An 18861-nucleotide genomic window follows, 5' to 3' on the forward strand; every position below is an offset into this window, starting at 1 on the left:
AAGGGAAAAAGGGGGTGGGGGGGGGGGGGTGCCGTCCTTCCCCGCCGGGCCCGCTCGCGCGGGCCTCGAAAGGCCGTCGCCGCAGGTGTGAATGACACAAACCGCAATCCTTGGACTTCAAAATTTTTTTGTCTGCAAACGACGTGACCGAAAGTGACGTGCAACAAAGTTGATCGTTTGATCATGAGCGACTTTCAGCCAGTGTTTGGGGATTTCAAGTCATTTGGCTCGCCAAACATTCTTTACTCCCTTGTAATTAATTAGGATGCTGGGAGTTGCCCCCCCCGCCCCCCACCCCAATCCCCGTTTTCTGGCTCGTGAAACGCCTCAAAGATGGAGGTCAAAGATTTGCGGTTGTTGCGGCGAACATGAAGGTGTCCCCGACACGCTCGACTGGCTGGCGCTAAAGAGGCAGGCGCTAATGGCCTTGCGCCGCTGCCAAATGAAGATGAAGTTTTGCCGCTGCGCTCGTTGTTGTCATGCTCAAAACTTCCCAGGATTGTTTCGTCTTTGCCAAAGCGTTGCGATTGCAAAGTCCAAAACGGAGTTCCGCGCCAGAGAGGGAACGGCCCGATTTGTAGGGAGCTCAACTCCTGACCGGGTCTTAGGGATCATTTGCAGTCGCTGTTGATGACCTCTGCCGAGGAACGTCTCGGTGGTGTGCAAAGTACCGCGCGGGAGGTTGGGACGAGGGCCGAGATGATTGCAATTTCTGTTGTTTGATATTGTGTCCGCTTCCTCCGCAGAGACGAAGCTCTGTGACTAATCGCAATGCTCGGGAGGTGAGAAGTGCGGCTCAAACCGGGAGCCCTTCGCGCGAAGTAGTACAGTAGCTGGGTTTGCAAAAGTCGGGCGCCCCCCTGATCCACTTTGTGAGGTCATACGACTTTCAGAGCCACACAGGCATCAAGATTTGAGGTTTTCGGATGAGCACTTGGAAAAGTTCCCAAAGCTGGCGTTTCCACGACCTGAAAAGCAGGACAATCGCCAAAACGGGATTCTTTCAATCAATCAAAAGTATGGGTGCATTTCACAAGTCGTGTTGAGCTACTCACCACCTCTTCGCTCTGTCTGAAGTCTCAACAGCTCAACGATTTCAAACGCCAAGGCTTCATCCAGAGATGACCCTTTCTTTTTTTCTTTAATGGCATCCTGTCCTCATTAAAGTTCCATGGAGAGAGTCTTTCCCTCTCCCCTTGCAACCCCTTTCTCGTTCCCCCTTTTTGAGCCCTCGCCGCCACAATCTAGCGGGGCCACCGGTCCACAATGGCGCCTGTGCAGATTGAGGTTACGCGCCGCGCTCCATAAAAACCTCCCCCGCGGGCCAGCCAGGACGACCCGAACCGTCACTCTCAATTACGGAGCTGAATATGCGCGCTCGGCAGAGGGGGCCCGCGGGCGGGCTCGATCCCCCGAAAGGCCGAAGGCCGCAGCAGAGCCGGACGAAACGTCGCTCGCAAAATTCTCCTGACGCGGAGCACTTTTTTGCAGTGGTATTGAACATCTGAATCTGTTCTCGGGCACTTGTGCTTGTTCAAGTCTCATTTAAAATTTAGCCTGGTAGGCAAAAATAGGCCTTATCATTTCATTCATTCCGGGGTTTTTTTTTTTTTCTTTTTTACTTCGTTTAGTTTCCTAAAAAAAAAAAAAAATGATCGCATTCGTTTTGTTGTGATTCCGATCAATGTTTGACAAGCAACATATGAAAAAGAAATGCTCATAGAAAGACTATTTATACATCTCTTGTTAAAAACGACTGCAAAAAACACTCCAGTTACCCCCCAAAAAAATGTTTAAGCTTCAAGTAGCATCCGGCCTGGGAAGAAAAAAAACAAACACGCTCTGGTATGGTTTCCAGATTTCAAACTTTCTTGCTATTTCCTGACGTCCTAACGAGGCAGATGTCGTTCTTTTGTCGTTTCTGTCGTGCTCAGGTCGCGACATGGCCAACACAACGTTACCCGGGTACCCCCCTCACGTTCCACCCACAGGCCAGGGCAGTTACCCGACTTCCACGCTGGCTGGAATGGTTCCTGGTAAGTCGCGATGGCAAAATGGACTCGCGCGCCATTTTCTGTCCCTTTTATGCCGAACCGACATTGACATTTTGCGACATACGTAACCGCATGAATTCTCTGGACGACCTCAACCTCCAGTCACGTTCGTGGGTGTCGCTGGCCCGCTAAAAGTACTTTTTTGCTGGATATAGTCAAGCATAATGAGCGTCATCAGCCAGTTGGCCCCGAAAAGAAGCGAAGTCTTGCGTTCCGCCTGTTGCAAACGCAACGATGGACACCAACAAGACGCTCACCACCGCTCAGCGAGCCGCAGTAGTCAAAGTGTGAATGCTAACCGTTGACGAATATCATAAATGCGCGCCTGCCTGTGCGTATCGTTACATGTGCTGCCGCGCCGTTTGCGTCGACACCCCCGCTGCTTCGCGGATTCGAAATCTTTGACCAATTAACAGCAACGGATTGCCCGTTTTTCCCGCAGCGCCGTCTCACGTGTCGCTGAGCCAGGAGAAGGTGCGAGCTCGCGTCATTTTTCGCCATTCATTCCGTACAAAAACAATTTCGCTCTCGCCCAGGAAGTAGCAAAGTCCTGAATTGGATTTGCGGGACTTTGACGAATAAAATCCAGTCGACGCCCCCACCGGCACCCCCAAGACAAACGCACCTCAACATTGTCGCCACACACCAGTTGTCGTGCGACGTTCCAGCTCATTCGCCCCGCACACAAGGAAAGAGATTTAGTGTCGGGCGCCAAACACTGTTAAAGCAAAGCCATTCCTCAGCGGCTTCATATAAACGACGGCCTTTATTGTCTCGTAAAGGAAGCCGAGGCGTCGACGCGCTCGCCGTCGCGCTCGCCAACGCTCGCCTTTCTCCCGTGAAATTTTGCGGTGAAAAGGCGCACGGCGAGATTGATGCCACCCAATCCAAAATGTATGCATGAAACGGTTTATTAATAACGCCAGCCGTTTATTAGCAGACCGGCTCGGAATTAAAAACGGGGCAAGAAGAACGGGGAGACGGCCATAAAGGGGACGCGCGGAAAGGCGGCCTCGGCGTCACCTCCCGTATTGTTCACCGTTGCATAACTTCAAGCAAATGAAAAAGAAATACACGAGGTGCCCGAACGCTCTCACGTCGATGACGATCAACAGCCCTCCGCGTTGGCCGTGAGAAATGGGGAGAAAAAAGAAATGCTCATCGATCCGCGGTGATGTTTTGCAGGGAGTGAGTTTTCGGGGAACCCCTACAGTCATCCGCAGTACACCACCTACAACGAAGCTTGGCGATTCAGCAATCCGGCGTTACTAAGTGAGTACCGCGCACAGTTCGGCACGCCGAGTAGCTTGCTCGCTTACAGCTCGCTCCGCATTCTTTTCGGCGAGTGGCAACTGTGTAACGGAAAGCCTTAAGGACTGACCACTCGATGTTGAAGGCATACGGCGCACGACAACGACAAGAATAAGTTGGCAAATGTATCGCACGCATATTAAAAAAACAAAAAAGTCATTTCTTATACATCTTTAGATTGAGATGAGCCGCAAACAAGCTCGCTAACCTCACGTGTCATCCAAAAAGCATGATTCAGAAAACTATTCATGATGGCAAAAAGGTATCGAAAAGTTCATTTTGGTCCTTGGCAGTCTCGCTCAAAAAAAAATGAACTTTTTAAACCCCCCAAAACAACGTTGCTGTCACTCCTTGTTTGAAATGTTGCGTTCTTCTGTTAACTTTCAGGTTCCCCTTATTATTATAGTGCCGCGTCGAGAGGCTCCGTCCCACCCGCTGCTGCCGCTGCCTATGACCGCCCCTAGTTACCATGGAAACCAAATCAGCCTGCAGGACCGTCGCCTCAGCCTCCAGATTTGAGCACAGCGAACTCACACCACCAGGCCACTTTTTGGCCGTTTTTGGTTTGTTCTTTTTTTAAGATCGTCTTCGACTTGCCGAACAGTCGAGGCTTGCAGAAAAGTGAGAGGAAAAAAAAAACACACATTTGAATCAGCCATCGTGGACCAATACTGTACATTCCTTTGCTTGGCAGCTCTCAGCGGGGACTGTTTGGGGCTTCAAAATGGAGCGGCGGCGGCGGCCTTTCCTTTTTTTTTCCTATTTCTCCTCCCTTAAAATGGGAACGCCGCGAGATGAGCCGGCTGCATAGTCACTATTCATCCATCATCCGGCATGGCGGAATGCCGTGAGAAGATTACGACTCTGTGATACACAATCAACGTGTTAAAAAAAAAAAAAAAAAAAGTGCAGTGCATTGCCATGGAAGCAAGTGGATGTATTCCCATTGATATGATTTTTTTTTTTTTTTTTCCAATCACTAAAGTGCTGCGTCAGGATTTGAAAGGTAACATTTTGTGTCCTTTTTCTTACGTTTGCCGTTGATTTTGCACTATTTTCAGAGGTTTTCTAACACTGGAGCGTTGTTGGATCTGCAGGAATCCTTAAATGCGTACGTGCGTTCGGTTTGGCACTTAAAGCGACACGTCTCGACAACATGCACTAAAAACACACTCGTGAGAAATGACGAAAAAAAGTCGGCGCTCATGGCGAGAGTCAAAAAGCAGGCCGTCCATGCCTTAAAAACAAATTCAAAAGCTTCTGCGTCAACACGTCTTTTTTTTTTGTTTTGTTTTTGACTGAATGTAGTTTACGTTAGCCAAAGACTTCTCGTTGTTTATTTCCAGGCCGCCTATCACTGAGATTGGCGTCAGGAACGTGATGCTGATGATTCTCATGGGTATGATTATTCATATTTTTAGGGACAAGCCACACGCTTCCAAGGAAGGCCAAATGTATACATTCTATGCAGTGCCGATTGGTCATCATATGCATATGAAGCTGTTCAAGGTACAGTGGGTGGAGTTGATTTCATGTTCATTTGTGCGAGTGTATGTATGTGTGTGTGTGTGAAAACACTGTAAATACAGGAAGGACTGTCTTTCATGTTCATGGGTATTATGTCTTTCATTCATGCTGGTCACACTTGTATAATAATAATAAAAAAAAGTGTCTGAAATCTTTTACCTAAAACATGGTTGTTATTTAATAAATTATGATTTTTTTTTTTAGTTTTAGGCATATACATATACATACACACACACGAGCGACTATCTGGACAAAATCTGGGGGGAAAAAAAAGAAGGAACAAAAACCGCGCACTCCAAACACTCTACAATTCGGTACTAGAATGTCACGTGAGGCCGCAACAGATGCTCCGACGGTCCAGATTTTGCCCACGCGCCGTAGGTTGCCGAAGGCTGAAAGACAGATGTCGTGATCTATTCTGTGCTCCTTCAGAGTATCAATCCGGTTTGAAAATGTCTGCGTCGAACGAGCCTGTTTAGAGACAAACGAAGCGACTTCTCAGGTGTAATGCGCCATCACGTGCCTCAGAGGCGTGGAATGTTTTCTCCGACGCGGATCAGCAAGCAGCGAATCAAGTGTTTAACCTCTCTCTCTCTCTCTCTCTCTCGCCGCTTTTTTGTAAAGCCGAATTAATTTTTTTCCTCTCTCTCGTCGCTTCGGAATTCAATTTGCGCTTCAGTTGCAGCCGCGAGATTTATGCGCGAAATCCTTCCATGACCAACCCCCTCTTCCTCTCCCTCTCTCCCTCCCTCTCTCTCTCTCTCTCTCTGGAAGCTTATTTTCACTCTTTTCTTCTCACCGTAATCCCCGCGCCTGGTATGACTTAGTTACGTCCTTATTGATTTACAGCCGGCGGACAGCGTCTCGATTAGCCGCGCGCAATAGGCGAAGGATTTGGGCAGGCGATAAAGCGCGCGGCGTACATGTGACGGCACACCGGGGCCGCTAATGGGACATTTCGTGCGTCGTTGGAAAATAAGTGGACAATGGATGAGTCCATTTTCTCGGCCTCAAAAGCACACACGGAGCGAAGCGAGCCATCGCTAATTCCCACCGGCGTCTTAGTCACTGACGCTCAGGCCAAAACCGGTACGGCCTTTCAATCGTTGCATAACATTTGGCATTTTGCTTCGTGCCGCTATGCTAACGCTACACGCACAAAGCTCTTCGTTTGTGACGATTCAACGAAGAAATGCTTTGTATGGCGATACGATTTCCTTTTGCTTTGTGTTGCCGGGAGGTAGACGCCACAAGCACGGGAGGAAGTCGGGGACGACGGCGGGACCGCTGTTGGTTGACCTTTCGAACCGCTGACTGCACACGCCGCGTGTACGAGAGTGCGCTCTGAAGATGCTGATGCCGCGGCCAAATGCTAATTTGGTTAGTGGCGTGTCAAATGCACGATAAATCCTCGAGCTGTTATCTTTTTTTTTTTTTTTTTTCCTTCCCTCTCTTAGCGCCCATGACACGGCGAGATGGCGGCGTGGAACTATGAAAATGCATTTCACATCTTTTCATATCCCTGGAGCGGCTGTTGGGTGGGAAGGACGGAACGGATGTGCCGCTTTATGCGCCGTATCTAATCGGAGGTGGCAAAATGTCACGCCATTCGCCGCCATTCATCAATCGGCGCGTTCGACCTGTTTGTGCTGACGTGTCGACGGGGCGGCCGAGCTTGTTTATGAGATTCTTTCACCCGTCATAAAATCCAAGTAAATACGAAAAAAAAAAATGGATGCATTTTTCAAAAGTGGATCAGGTCGAGGTCAGGCGAACCCCAAGATCACGAATAACGAGCCTAATGGCATCGTGGCTTGCCACGGGGCGCATTTAAGGCCTCGCTTGATTCCGCGCTTACAACCTGACGGGCTAGCAGATGGGGTCGCGGGGGGGGTAGCCTCCAAAACAGAGAGGGCCGGCCCTCTAATCGGCTGTCAGCCCCGGCGTTAGGGCCTGGCAAGCGAGGGGGGGGGGGGCAGCCGGGGAAATATTACGAGAGGAGAGACACTGGAGAGGAGGGCGGGCCCCATTTTCTTGCCCGCGGTAACCCCCAGACTTGCACCTTCCTCCGCCGCGCTCACTGTCGAGTCAAAGGCATGATGAATTGCCCTGTCAACGCAATTCATTCGGGGACCAATTAATTCGGCAGAAATGAACTTGAGCCATCAGTCGCTGCAAAAGGGGCGGCAAAGCGTCTCTCGTCGGAAAGAAAGCTACGATACGGGCGCGTGGGCACGTGGTGGTGGTGGTGGTGGTGGGTTGATCTGACAAGGAATTGGTCATTTAATGCTTTAGCGCACCGGAGTCCTAGAGGAAGCCATGACAGGACTCCCCTGGTACTTTATTTATGAGTTATCCAGAGCGGCGAGGGGGCATTTAACCGCCTCACTCCGGGCCCGTCAACTCGACTTCTTGTCATGGAGTCTCTCGCAAACAGGTCCTCCAGGAAGCAAGCGCAGTCCAAGCGGGAGAAGACAAATATTTTGGTTTGCGATCGCTTGTCACGCCGGCGCCTCCCAAAACAACTCGACGGGCTGTTGCGTCGCCTCTCATTGGACCGTTGCCTTGAAAACTGCATTTTACAAACACTTGGTTCGTTTCCACGCCAGCATCCCCTTGCACTCAACTCGCACTGCCAATTTTTAGGGGTCACTTAAGAAATCTTTTTGCCCTTCTTTTTATCATCAGCGTAACGCTTGGTCATGTCCCTTGCGCGGCTGTACCTAATGAAGTGGCCTTTCCTCCAAAGTCATCTCCGGCGATCAGGCGAGGCGCATCATTAATTAAACGCGACTAATTGGGAACATGAGAGCAGGTGCCAGGCTACGGGCTGACAGCGCAGACAACAGGAGGGAGGAGAAGGAAGGAGTGGAACGTGACAAGCGGCAGAGACAAAGCAACTTTCAAGCGGTTTGTCACACCAACCCTCCGAGGAATTGACGTGACGGAGCAAGAGTAGGCCGGGATAGCGTGGAAGAAAGGCTGGGGGAGTGGGGGGGGGGTTATTTTGTGAGAGGAGGGGGTGATGGCGCTCCTTTTGTCCGAGGACTCCAGTTTCCCCAATTTGACGCTGATGCTGACATGAGCTCAACATGACATTTCAACATGGGAAGTTTCACATGACAGCACGACAAGTTAGCACATTAAAACTTAGCAATTACTTCCGATTTTGGAAATAAAAAAAGAAAAGTTTAATTATAATTACAATCGCATGAAGTTCAGAAGGTTTCCAAAAGATTTCTTAGCGCAGCACGACAAACAATGGAGTCGAGTAAGTACGTTTTAGACATGAAAGTAGCCAAATTTTCACCCCTACCCCCCCGTCTTCATAAATAGAGAAAAATAGCATTCGGGAAATATTCTAGTCCACAACTAGCCGTGGTGGAAATGATGCCGAAATGCATCCGGATGATGATGTCGCAAATTGACGTGGGACGAAGCCCTTGCGATGCAACATCTGCATTTTATACGACAAGAATGTGTTGATGAGCGAGCGCACCTGCCCGAACCCCCAAAACAAGGATGTCAAGTTGGCATCATCAATAACAAGTGACAGGAAATGGATTTTGGAAGGGGGTGCGGGGGGACTGCTTATTTCCCACCACCAGTAATTTAAAGGAACTAAGTGACTCAATTTGTTCTCCTGCACGACTGTTCATTTGCTACAGCCCCCCCCCCCCCAAAAAAAAACCCAAAAAAACGCTAATACCAAAGAAGAGATGGAGCCCGGGTTTAATTATCAGGGGATGACTCTGACTGTGCATCATCATTAGTTTGACTAAATGGTGGCGGTCAGCGACTCAAGTGCTGGCAAATGGCACAATTGGCGGGCCGGGCGGGGGAGACCTCCGTTCAATTTGAAAGCCGCCTTTCCTAATCCATCTCCGGTGATCACCAGAAATCCCGAGCGGTGCGTTTCCACGCCGGCCGCCGACATTCATCAGTAAAATGTCAACGTTGTCATGGAGGAGGAGCGCGCGACAGCAAAACGCACCCCCGACTCTCAACCGCCGGAGGGGTTTTCCGCCGCACACCGTTTCCATACCCACCCCGATTCACTGAGATTTTGCGGGGGCACCGGGGAAGTGCCGGCCGTGCCTCCTTCACACCGGGCCCGGCGCTCCCGCCCTCTTTACCCCCCCCGCTGCCCTGTGCTTAATCCCTCAGCGCACTCGCTGGGTAACCCCAGCAGGTGCGGTGGGAGTCCATAAACACAGCTGGTGCGCCTCAGCGCCGGAACGCTGGGAGTGAGCTTCACCTCGCAACCTCACTCTGGACAGTCTTTACGAGAAAACCGCACATACCTCTTGGTTTTTGGAAGTCTGATTGGTTACTTGGTGTGCGGCGGGCGGTTGCTTTGAAAGTGCCCGACAAACAAAGCTGAGTTGAGCTTCTAATGTACATCCCAGTTCGGGCTTTTTGGAGGGGTCAAATTTCTCCTGAAGGCTTTCATGCAAACTGTCAAACGAGTTGACGCAAATGCAAGCAAGTGCGGAATCGGAACGCTCGTGCTAAACTGATGCCCAGAGCTTGACAACGTCTTGGCATTTTGTCTCCCTTAAAAAGAGAGAACGATCGTGACAAATCTTGCCCGAAATCCCAAAATGTGGCCGACCTTTTGGCCAATAAAATCATTTTGTACGACTGAAAGATACCGTGACCCGACGACGTGGTCACGTTGAGCTTACCTTCCCGTAAGATCTCGTCCGAGGCCTCCGGTGGAGCGGCGGCGACTCCGCGTTCTCCCGTCTGCCGCCGTTAGCCTTGACTGGCCGGTAAATCCACCACCTCCTGTCCCTGATGAAAGTGGGCAGAGGTTAGAACGGCTCCATCAAAGAGAGAAGCAGCCTTTGATCCAAACACAAGCGCAGAACAATCCCGCCAACAGCGGGTTGCAAACTGTCCCGTCGGGAATTTGGGGTTTTAAATCAGACCTGATGAAACCGGACGCAGGAAAACTTTGGCTGACTTGGGCGGAACGCAAACACGGGGTGGAGTTGGTCGCATTGTAACTGACAAAGCCTTCAAGAGAAAGGAGGAGAAATGCTCAACATGTCGCAAAGCGCGTCGCGCAGACATTTCTAATGAAAACGCAAGGCCTTCGTGTTGAGGGACGTTTTTTTTTTTTTTCCCAAACTGTACGCAGCTGTCATTCAGTTCCACGTGACACCGCGCAGAAGTGCGAGAACAGACTTTGCTGATCAAGATCAGTGAGCAGATTCGTGTCTGCAGATGTCTGCTTGCGCGTCGAGAGGAAAACCTCTCGCTAGGAAACCGCGAGGCGCTTTCACCAAAGGCGACACGCGCGTCTGAACGGCGGCGCGGGAGGGACCCGCCAAGGACTCCTTCGGGTGAAGTCAAAAAGCCGAGGGGTTTTCCGTCGCCAGTCGGCGTGTTCGTGCCCGAAAAGGAGACTTTTCAGAGACTGCGTTGACACAAGCCAACGCGCACACAATTGGAGAAAGATTACAGTCGCGCTTAAATATTCCCGATCAGTTCAATTACACTCCCCGCAGAATTTATTTAGTCGAGCAAGCTAATGTTAATCAGCATTGTATTGGGGTTAATCTAGCCGGTTATTACCAATTTGCTCGGCGCGACGGATGCGACCGTGACGAAAAGAAAAAGGCGTTAAAAGGGGGGAGCGATCATTTCCCCAATCACGAGCGCGATGGCTTCGACACACTAAATGTTTGAGAGCAAAGCATTTTCTCTCCAGCTGGCCTCTTTATAGATCATCATGAAAATATACGACTTAAATCAAAGGGAGACACGCAATGGCGGCCCTGCTGTTCAATAATGACTTTTGTATTGGAGATCATCGACCAAGGCCATCCGTCTTGTCGAGCGTCCTCCACTCTGGAGGCGAAAGCACTGACATATAACCCCCCCCCCCCCACGCTCCCCCTCCTCGCTATTTTTCCCTAATACGTACAAACGGCGGTGGCGTCTCACTGGCCCGATACTTGGCACTCAAGTGAGTCGATAGGGCAAATTGTTGCAAATTCACTGTCGGGCATTTTCGTTTCGATGAAGACTCCCCGGTTGAGGCGGAAATGTACAATTGACCCCGTCCGCCTCGCCGGGAACGCCGCGCCATTAGGGCCCGAGGCGACGTGTTGTCATCCAAATGAGATGAGTTTATTTCCCGCCGCCCGGCATCCGTCCCGTCGCGCGGGAGGCCATCGAGCTGGAAAGGAGCGACGGCGGCGGTCCAGGTTCCACGAGTGTGCTCGGGAAGGCTTGGCCGCCGCCCAAATGTCTGGCCCTGCCTTCTGTGCAGGCGCAGGCTTGGAAGGCGGGAGGTCGACAACATTGCGCGACAAATTTGCTCTAATCACAGCGTGATGGTCGACAGGCTCCAGAGGGAAGGCGAACCGCCGCCGCCAACGCGCGGCAAGACGGATGCAATGTCAGCCGGCGGGGAGGTTCGCGGGATTCAGCCGGACCGCTCGCGCGTGCTCTCGGCGGGGCGGCCCGCCGCCCGCTTGCACCGCATTGACCTTTCTGGCGAACGGCCGTTCAGTCACCGGTGCTGGCGTGCGACGGCAACGATTTGCCTTCGCGCTAACGCGGTTTCACGGTTTGCGAGTAGCGGGCAGCAGGTGCGATGAAAAGATCAAAAATATGAAGGCGTTCATGAGAGCAATTACTTTCACTTAATGCCCATTTTTCACGGGGGCTTACGGTCATGAGCGTAAAAGAGCCTCCGACTCATCCGCCCGGGAGATGTACTCTGATGCGGCGGCCTTGCGGCTCAAGCAATTTCAACATTCATCGCATACTTGATGTCTTGCGATGATCCTTTCATTACGCCGCCCCAAATTTGAGTGGGGAGCTGAGACTCACGGGTCGCAAGGAGGTGCTTGGAGAGCTCCCGACGCAAAGCCGTCGATTTAAAGTTTGGAGAAAGTACAAAGTTTGCTTTTGTTTGTTTTTTTTTTTAAGGGCATGAGAAAGCAACACGAAGCATTGGAGGCCTTTGAGGAGCTTGCTAAGAAGGACATTGCAACGCCCGTTGCCGCCTGGTCACCCTGGAAGGCGTTTTGTTTTAATGAGCGCAATTCTCAAATGACTGCCACACCAGCCCCCGTTCTGCACGGACGCCCGGTGGCTCCGGAATACCGTCAATACATTTGATATCAACCCCGGCCATTATTCCACGTGTTGTCTGGCTGGAAACACCATCACACATCAAAAGCCAGTCTCTAAAAACGAGGGCATATGCGAGCGACTCCAAGCTGCCATTTGGTGGAAGCGAGCTCAGAATATCCCAAAAGACGAGCCAACTCGTGTTGTCGTTGTTAGCACACTGTTACCCAAACAGTCTTTTTCATTTTCTTTTGCTGGTTGTTAGGCATGGCACCGGAGCCCATTCTAGGAAATGTTCCAGCTCCAAATCCGAGCTAAGCGTGTGAGTACACCCGGAGCCATTTTCCGTGCACTCTGAAACACGGGGCAGAACAACACCCAAGTTGACGCGTTAACACGGAAAAGAAGCGAGCGGGGAGGACTTGTATGGTCTCAAATGAGCAGTTGGGGGGGCATTTGCAAGAGGAGGAGGAGGAGGAGGGGTAGAGATGGGTGCCGCGAGCCCAGGGACCACTTAACCTCGACTGCACTTCAACTCGGGAAGTGAAGATGCCGCACTGCGCCTCACTTAAAATGCAAACTTTACACGCCCCCCCCTCCCCCGCCACCGCCCCCCCTACACAAGGGAAACACTTTTGGGGGGGAATTAACCCGAGGAGCTCGGCAAAGAGGTCTCTCAGAAATAATTAACCATCAAAGCTGTGGGATGTCGTTTGAAAGAAAAAAAAAATTGATGATGACACCATCAAGCGAAGCATCCGAACACAAGGAATGCCCAGTTTGCTTGTTGACATTTGTTGTTGTCAAGCTCGACTTTGCAACATCAATTCAAGATTTAAATCCATATTAACTCCATGATGCAGTTGGGAAAGTCCCCCCGTCCCCCCCCTACGTATCAAACTGGAATGTCACAATAAAAAAGTACTTTGTAACCATTTCTACAAAACAGTGAAACAAAGCGCTCGGAACTCCCACGGCACATTTGAAAGAACTCTTTCGAGCCAATTACAGTTTACTTGAAGCTGCCGTGCAGCCAGAGAGAGAGAAACGTTCTCCCAGAATTTCAAGGTAATTTTTAAAGCGTGTAACACAGCCCGCTAATTAGGGTGCTGGATTCTTCAGAACTTGCGAAACTCACGCCGCACTTCATGAAGTGTGCCTGCGCAATCCAAATTAGGTTTGAATCCAGATTGCACATTCTGATTACGTCTGAAAAATTGCCACGAGCGAAACCTTGGGGTCTGGTCTACTATCAGTTGAGACTGCGTCTTTCCCAATTTGGACCGGGTCTGACGAGTCGCTCCCTCACGTTGCGGCGGGTGGGAAAGGTGGACAGATGAAGTCTCAAATCCAAATTGGAATGCCCAGGACCCGGTCGGGCAGATTTCGCCTTTGGAACCATGAGTGGTCTCCGGACACGGGTCCCTGCGCGGAGCCCCCCCCCCCCCCCCCCCCCCCCCCCCCACGGGCCGACCAAAACGGCGCCTGCTGTTTTGCAATGGAAACTGCGGCATTGTCCCCGCACGGCGGGTCCCCTTCTGGCCGTCTAATCACTCTCCCGCTTTCACCGCAGCTGCTTTACGGCGAGCGGCGACGCTGACCTCTGAGGGGCCCGCCTTCCAACCCCCACCCCCGCATCCCTCTGGTCCCTTGGGACCCTTCAACAAGCTTTAGAGGCCAAATGAGGTGTAAGTCTATTAAAAGGGAGTTTGTGTGCAGATCACACTCCCTCTGGGGGTGGCACGTTTTTTTTTTTTTTTTGCCTTGTCATTCAGGTGCGGCTCATTTCCGTCTGCTCGGCGAGGCCTCGCCCACCCTCAAACCGGGGCCCGCCGCTCCAATTTCAAATGGCCGGCGTCTCTGCGCAGGAGGAGGAGGAGACAGCTGATTTATTATTACGGCGCAAAGGGATGTGGTTTTAATTTAATGGCTCGGATTCTTATTCCATTCCTGCCATGCGCACAGATTCATTGACGAGACTATAAATATGGCCGCATGCAAATGAGTTGGGCGGGCACTTTAAGGAGTCCCTTTAAGAATCCAAGTTTGGGACTACCGGTCCCATCGGTTGAAGCAATTCTGTGACCTGGGGTGCAATTGGTGTATTGAGATAGAAATGCCTCAATTTTCTCGATCTCTTTTGAGCTGAGGAGCTTCGTTTCCCGATCAAGCGGTGACAGAGTTTGTCAGAAGGGGAACGGTGTCAGCGGTGCAGCATTAACCTCGGGGAGGCCATCTCTTTGTGCGGTGCATTAGTCACACTGGGGACGGGGGGGGGTTGCTTCTTAATAGATTATTGACTGGCAGGCAGCGGCCGGCGCCGCACCGTGTGGTCCTAAACCTGCACGGACCAGGGAGAGGCAAGTCCACCCGTAGAAAAGCCACGGAAATGCACGAAACATTTCCATGGTAAACAGTGCTTACGTGTGTCTGTGTTATCAACCCCCCCGATGAAAAAAGAAGAATATTCACGAATGCTATAAAATGGCAGTCGCGGGCTCATCAAACGGAAAGTGCTGAGGGGGGGAGGAAAAAAAAAAAAACACAATTGCTTCCACCAACTTAGACGAGCTAATTAAAAAGGCAGGCAATTTCTCTCCAACAGTCACACTCAGGATCTTTAATTGAAATCAAAATGAATGGCGCTCGCAAGGAAAACGGCGAGCGGGGTGGTGGAGGAGGAGGAGTGCGGAGGTGGCGCCATGTTACCGCTCTCGCCTGAAAATGGTGTTTGATGATCATTCGATTGGGGTTTGGCTTTTTTTGTGAAGGCAAAAGCAAGAGATGCGTGGGCATGTTACAGGTACCACAAAAATCAGGGGCTTACGTACTTTGGGTTCAAGGTCACATTGGGTCCAGTTCTGGAATAAAATGCGAAACATACTGGAGGAGAATCCGAGCTCCAATCAACGACGGGTATTAGTACGAGAAAAACGAGCGGTGTGCTGAACCCGCCATCAGAGAACTACTTTCGTGTTCTTCAAGACGCCACCGACTCGTTAAGATGCGTCCGGAAGGGAATACGAGGATATCGGCGGGCCGTACGCCACGATGAGTCGAGTGGAGTGGAGTGGAGGTCTTTGCTGTTCAAGTGGGGAGCTGCCCCGCTGAGGCTTTTCCCTCCTCTGCCAGCGGGCCTCGAAGAGCGCTAAGTGGCGGTGATGAGACACCGCCCCTCCTTGCCTCCTTCGGCTGCCGTTCCCTTCAAATTGAAACGGAGCCACAGTCCGAGGCGTTTTTTGTTGTTTATGTGCTGAAGGAAGAGGTCCGCGCGGGGGTCGGCGGGCGTTCATTTCTCTTTCTATGTTGCGCGCTAAGGCGAGCCGCTGCGGTCGAAAGCGTCAAATTTCGCAACGTACGGCGAGTCGTGATCAACATGCCTTGGTTTTACTCCCTGCTCATTAGCTTTAAATGGCATCCCTCTTGAAGATTAATTGAAGGCGGGATAAGAGAGGATGGCTCCCAAAGTGCGTCCCCGCTGTTTGTTATTCCCGCCGCCCTCCGCCAAAATAAAACATTTTAAAAAAACGGTCACAGTAAATTCTCAGAGTTGTTGTTCAACTGGCGGCATGACCATATGTGTGCCATTTCCATCGAGTGACATCCAGCCCAACAACCCCCTCCCTGGATCAAATGGGGACTATTGATCCCGCAGCACTCCATTTCAAGTTAATTGTGCTTGAAATGAGGTGCACATACTCAAGTCTACCTGCGCCTGGAAGGTTTTATTTATTTATATTTGTCAGGGAAGCCCCTGTGGCAAATAAACACAAAATACTCCATTCACTCCCCCCCCCCCACAAAAAGAAAAAAAACCACGGAAGCCAATTCGTCTACATCTGGATCCAACTTTTAAATTGGCTCATACATAGATGACTGGATTTTTTTCAAGGGGCAGGGGGTCTCTCCCAAACTTGGAAGCCACCTTTCACCAACACCCCCATAGAGAGCTCTCTGGTGGTTACGCCAAGTATAAACGTCCAGTCGTATTTCCAATTCTGAATCACCAAAGTGGTGGCAATGCGCAAGTTGGCTTCAATATTTGTGCGTGCCGATGTCTGGAGTGGCTGCACCACAAACCACAAACATTTGGGAAAATCTGCCCCCAATGAACGCCTGCTCCGCCGTCTGTCCGAGGAGCGAGATTTCAAGGGAAGAAAACGCTTGCAAGGCCGCATTGATCAGAGCGCAAACCCCTCCCCTCTGTTTGGTTTTCAGATGATTCTTTTCGAATAGTATATATATATATATAAATAAGCGGAAACGCCTTAATGGATCGCATTAAACTGGCGGGACACACACACACACACACAAACGCGCACGTGCGCGCGGAGGCAGGATTTAATTTGCATGGCAGATTAGCTTGCTCTCGGGTCGGGCCGGCGCCTCAGGGTTGCTTGTTCATTAATAGGATCTAGTCTCTTTATATGCATTAAGTCAATTGAGCCCATACATAATCTGATTTCAGCAACGCTGTGTAAATGTTGAAGCGCGCTCCCTTAAGTGCACCGCTGGTGTTATTTGGAGTGGGAGAGGAGCTTGTCTAAGCACCCATAAATAAAGACAGCATAATACCATGGGGAAGGCTTGTGTCTTTGTTTCAAACATTTACTTCAAAAAAAAGACCATTAGCATCATTGTAAAGGCGGCATTTTTTTTTTTTAACCTCTCCGACAATGTTCCCTTTTAAGACGAGTTGACGGGTGTTTATCTGGGTGGCGGCTAGCATTCACCGTCAACCCCAGGAAACCGGGAAAGTTTGATCTTTTTGTTTCACTTCAGATGGGAAAAGTGTATTGGGGTGCCACTCAAATGTGCATTTTGAGCGGCAAATACAAGGTCAGAAAAGTCAGGCTGCAAACATGAGTGCTTGTTGGGTAGCGAGCTTACAGCTACTGCCAGTAAATAACATTTAACAGTTAAGCTCACTGCCTCAACTTTTGACCCAAAGTCTGAAATTCATTGCTCCGGCCTGAGAAAAACGTGCAGAAAAGATTTGTTTTGTCACATCGCAGATTCAGAAATCAAAGAAAGATGGTAAAAAATAGAATAACAACAACAATACACATTGTTGGAATTAGTCAAGGCCACTGAAAACGCTTGGCTGCAGAGGGAAAAAAAAATCAAAAGACAAAAAGGATGCAATTGTCTCAACAAACAGACAAGTTCAGGCTTGAAAAGGGTTCCTCGAGTGAATTTGAATATCATTTGTCACTTCTGCTGCAAGCTCTTTCCTAAACACACAATTGAAGGAAAATTCAATCCCTTGTGGCGGATTTGGACACGGCTATAATCCCCCAAATAAATTTTGCTCTCTCGCGAAAGCTCGGCGCCCTCCCTTCCGTTTCCAGGTCTCACAAAGCTCCAACACTCAAGTGTGTTGCACGCCACCGCTGCCAGCCTCATGCCTGCAGAAGAGCTTCTTTTACTTTCTGCCCGACTGCGTACGGCATAATGGGCGAGAGGGGGGTCGGTGGGCTTCAAGCGGCGCACGCCGTCTTGACAAAGCCCCGGCGGCCTGCCGGGGAGCCCGTGGCGCATCCGAGGAGGCTGCCGCAAGAAACTCATTTTCAAGAGCACTCGGCATGCTCTTAAAGCCGTCGAGTGGAAGCGGAGACTCAGGCTGGACGTAAAAAAACGCCACCAAGTTTCCACCGGTGCAATTTGGTGAGCAACGTTTTTTTTTTTTTTTTGTTTCCCACAATGAAAAGCGGTCACGGGAACTTCCACAAATAATCGGAGGCACTTTTCTTGTCTCGTGGGGGTAAAATAGGCCAAACGGCGCTCTGCGGTACCCTCCCTATTCTAGAACAACATACAGTCATCGCATCAAGAAGTCAACAGTTGCTGACTTTGGACCACCCTGGCCACAAATTTCCAAATTGACTTGGCTTGACATTTCCCCGCTGGGTGGGAGGTCCCGGGAAAACAGCCACCGAGTCGCTTTTTAATCAGATGTCGAGAAATGTCCAAAATGGAGGTGGAGGTAAGAGAAAAAAAAAGAAAAAAAAAGGGGCAATGGGACCACAGCACGTGCATGGGGATCACTCAGCAGAGGTGCCCTGCCCTGGTCCCGGGACCACCTCACCTGCGACGAGAAGGGCTATTATACCTTCTAGCCGACAGTGCTTCCTCCATACTCGCCTGACCGTGGAAAAAAATAACGCAGGGCTTCATGATGGATGGAGCCCGTGCGTATCGAGCCTCCGAAACTATGCGAAACATGCCGAGGAACAAAAGGCCGCCTCTGGGCCCCGGGAGAGGGTTCAGAGCATGTCTTTCAGCAGCCGCAGATTGCCCTGCGTCTTCTTAATTGACAGATTCTGGGCACATTGGCAGGGGGCCACCGAGTCGCTTTTTAATCAGATGTCGAGAAATGTCCAAAATGGAGGTGGAGGTAAGAGAAAAAAAAAGAAAAAAAAAGGGGCAATGGGACCACAGCACGTGCATGGGGATCACTCAGCAGAGGTGCCCTGCCCTGGTCCCGGGACCACCTCACCTGCGACGAGAAGGGCTACTATACCTTCTAGCCGACAGTGCTTCCTCCATACTCGCCTGACCGTGGAAAAACATAATGCAGGGCTTCATGATGGAGCCTCCGAAACTATGCGAAACATGCTGAGTAACAAAAGGCCGCCTCTGGGTCCCGGGAGAGGGTTCAGAGCATGTCTTTCAGCAGCCGCAGATTGCCCTGCGTCTTCTTAATTGACAGACTCTGGGCACATTGGCAGGGGGCCCAAGCTCCTTACAGGTGGACCGCCTTGCAGCGGGAAAACCATCCGCAATAGAGTTCGCTTCGTGGAGGTCTTTTAATCTGGGTCACGATGGGGTTCGGGTCATTCCAAATTACATTCCTAATCCACCTGCATTGGGGGGG

The 18861-nt window shown here is 50.8% G+C and overlaps 1 protein-coding gene across 2 annotated transcripts in view; it reads left to right on the forward strand.

Annotated features, from left to right (window-relative positions):
• Positions 1-4271, forward strand: part of LOC109524012 (paired box protein Pax-2a-like) — a 20375-nt gene extending 16104 nt beyond the window's left edge. Inside the window, exons 8-10 of one of the 2 annotated variants that reach the window (XM_019883579.1) lie at positions 1935-2036; positions 3240-3326; positions 3772-4271. In XM_019883579.1, coding sequence (XP_019739138.1) covers positions 1935-2036; positions 3240-3326; positions 3772-3884 — 302 coding nt within the window. In that variant the 3' untranslated portion in view covers positions 3885-4271. Of the gene's footprint in view, positions 1-1934; positions 2037-3239; positions 3327-3752 lie in introns of both variants that reach the window. The other variant, XM_019883580.1, reaches the window with a different exon arrangement.
• Positions 4272-18861: the final 14590 nt, after the last annotated feature.

This window comes from Hippocampus comes, unplaced genomic scaffold (assembly GCF_001891065.2).
Source record: "Hippocampus comes isolate QL1 unplaced genomic scaffold, H_comes_QL1_v1.1 scaffold367, whole genome shotgun sequence".
Lineage (NCBI taxonomy): Eukaryota > Metazoa > Chordata > Actinopteri > Syngnathiformes > Syngnathidae > Hippocampus > Hippocampus comes.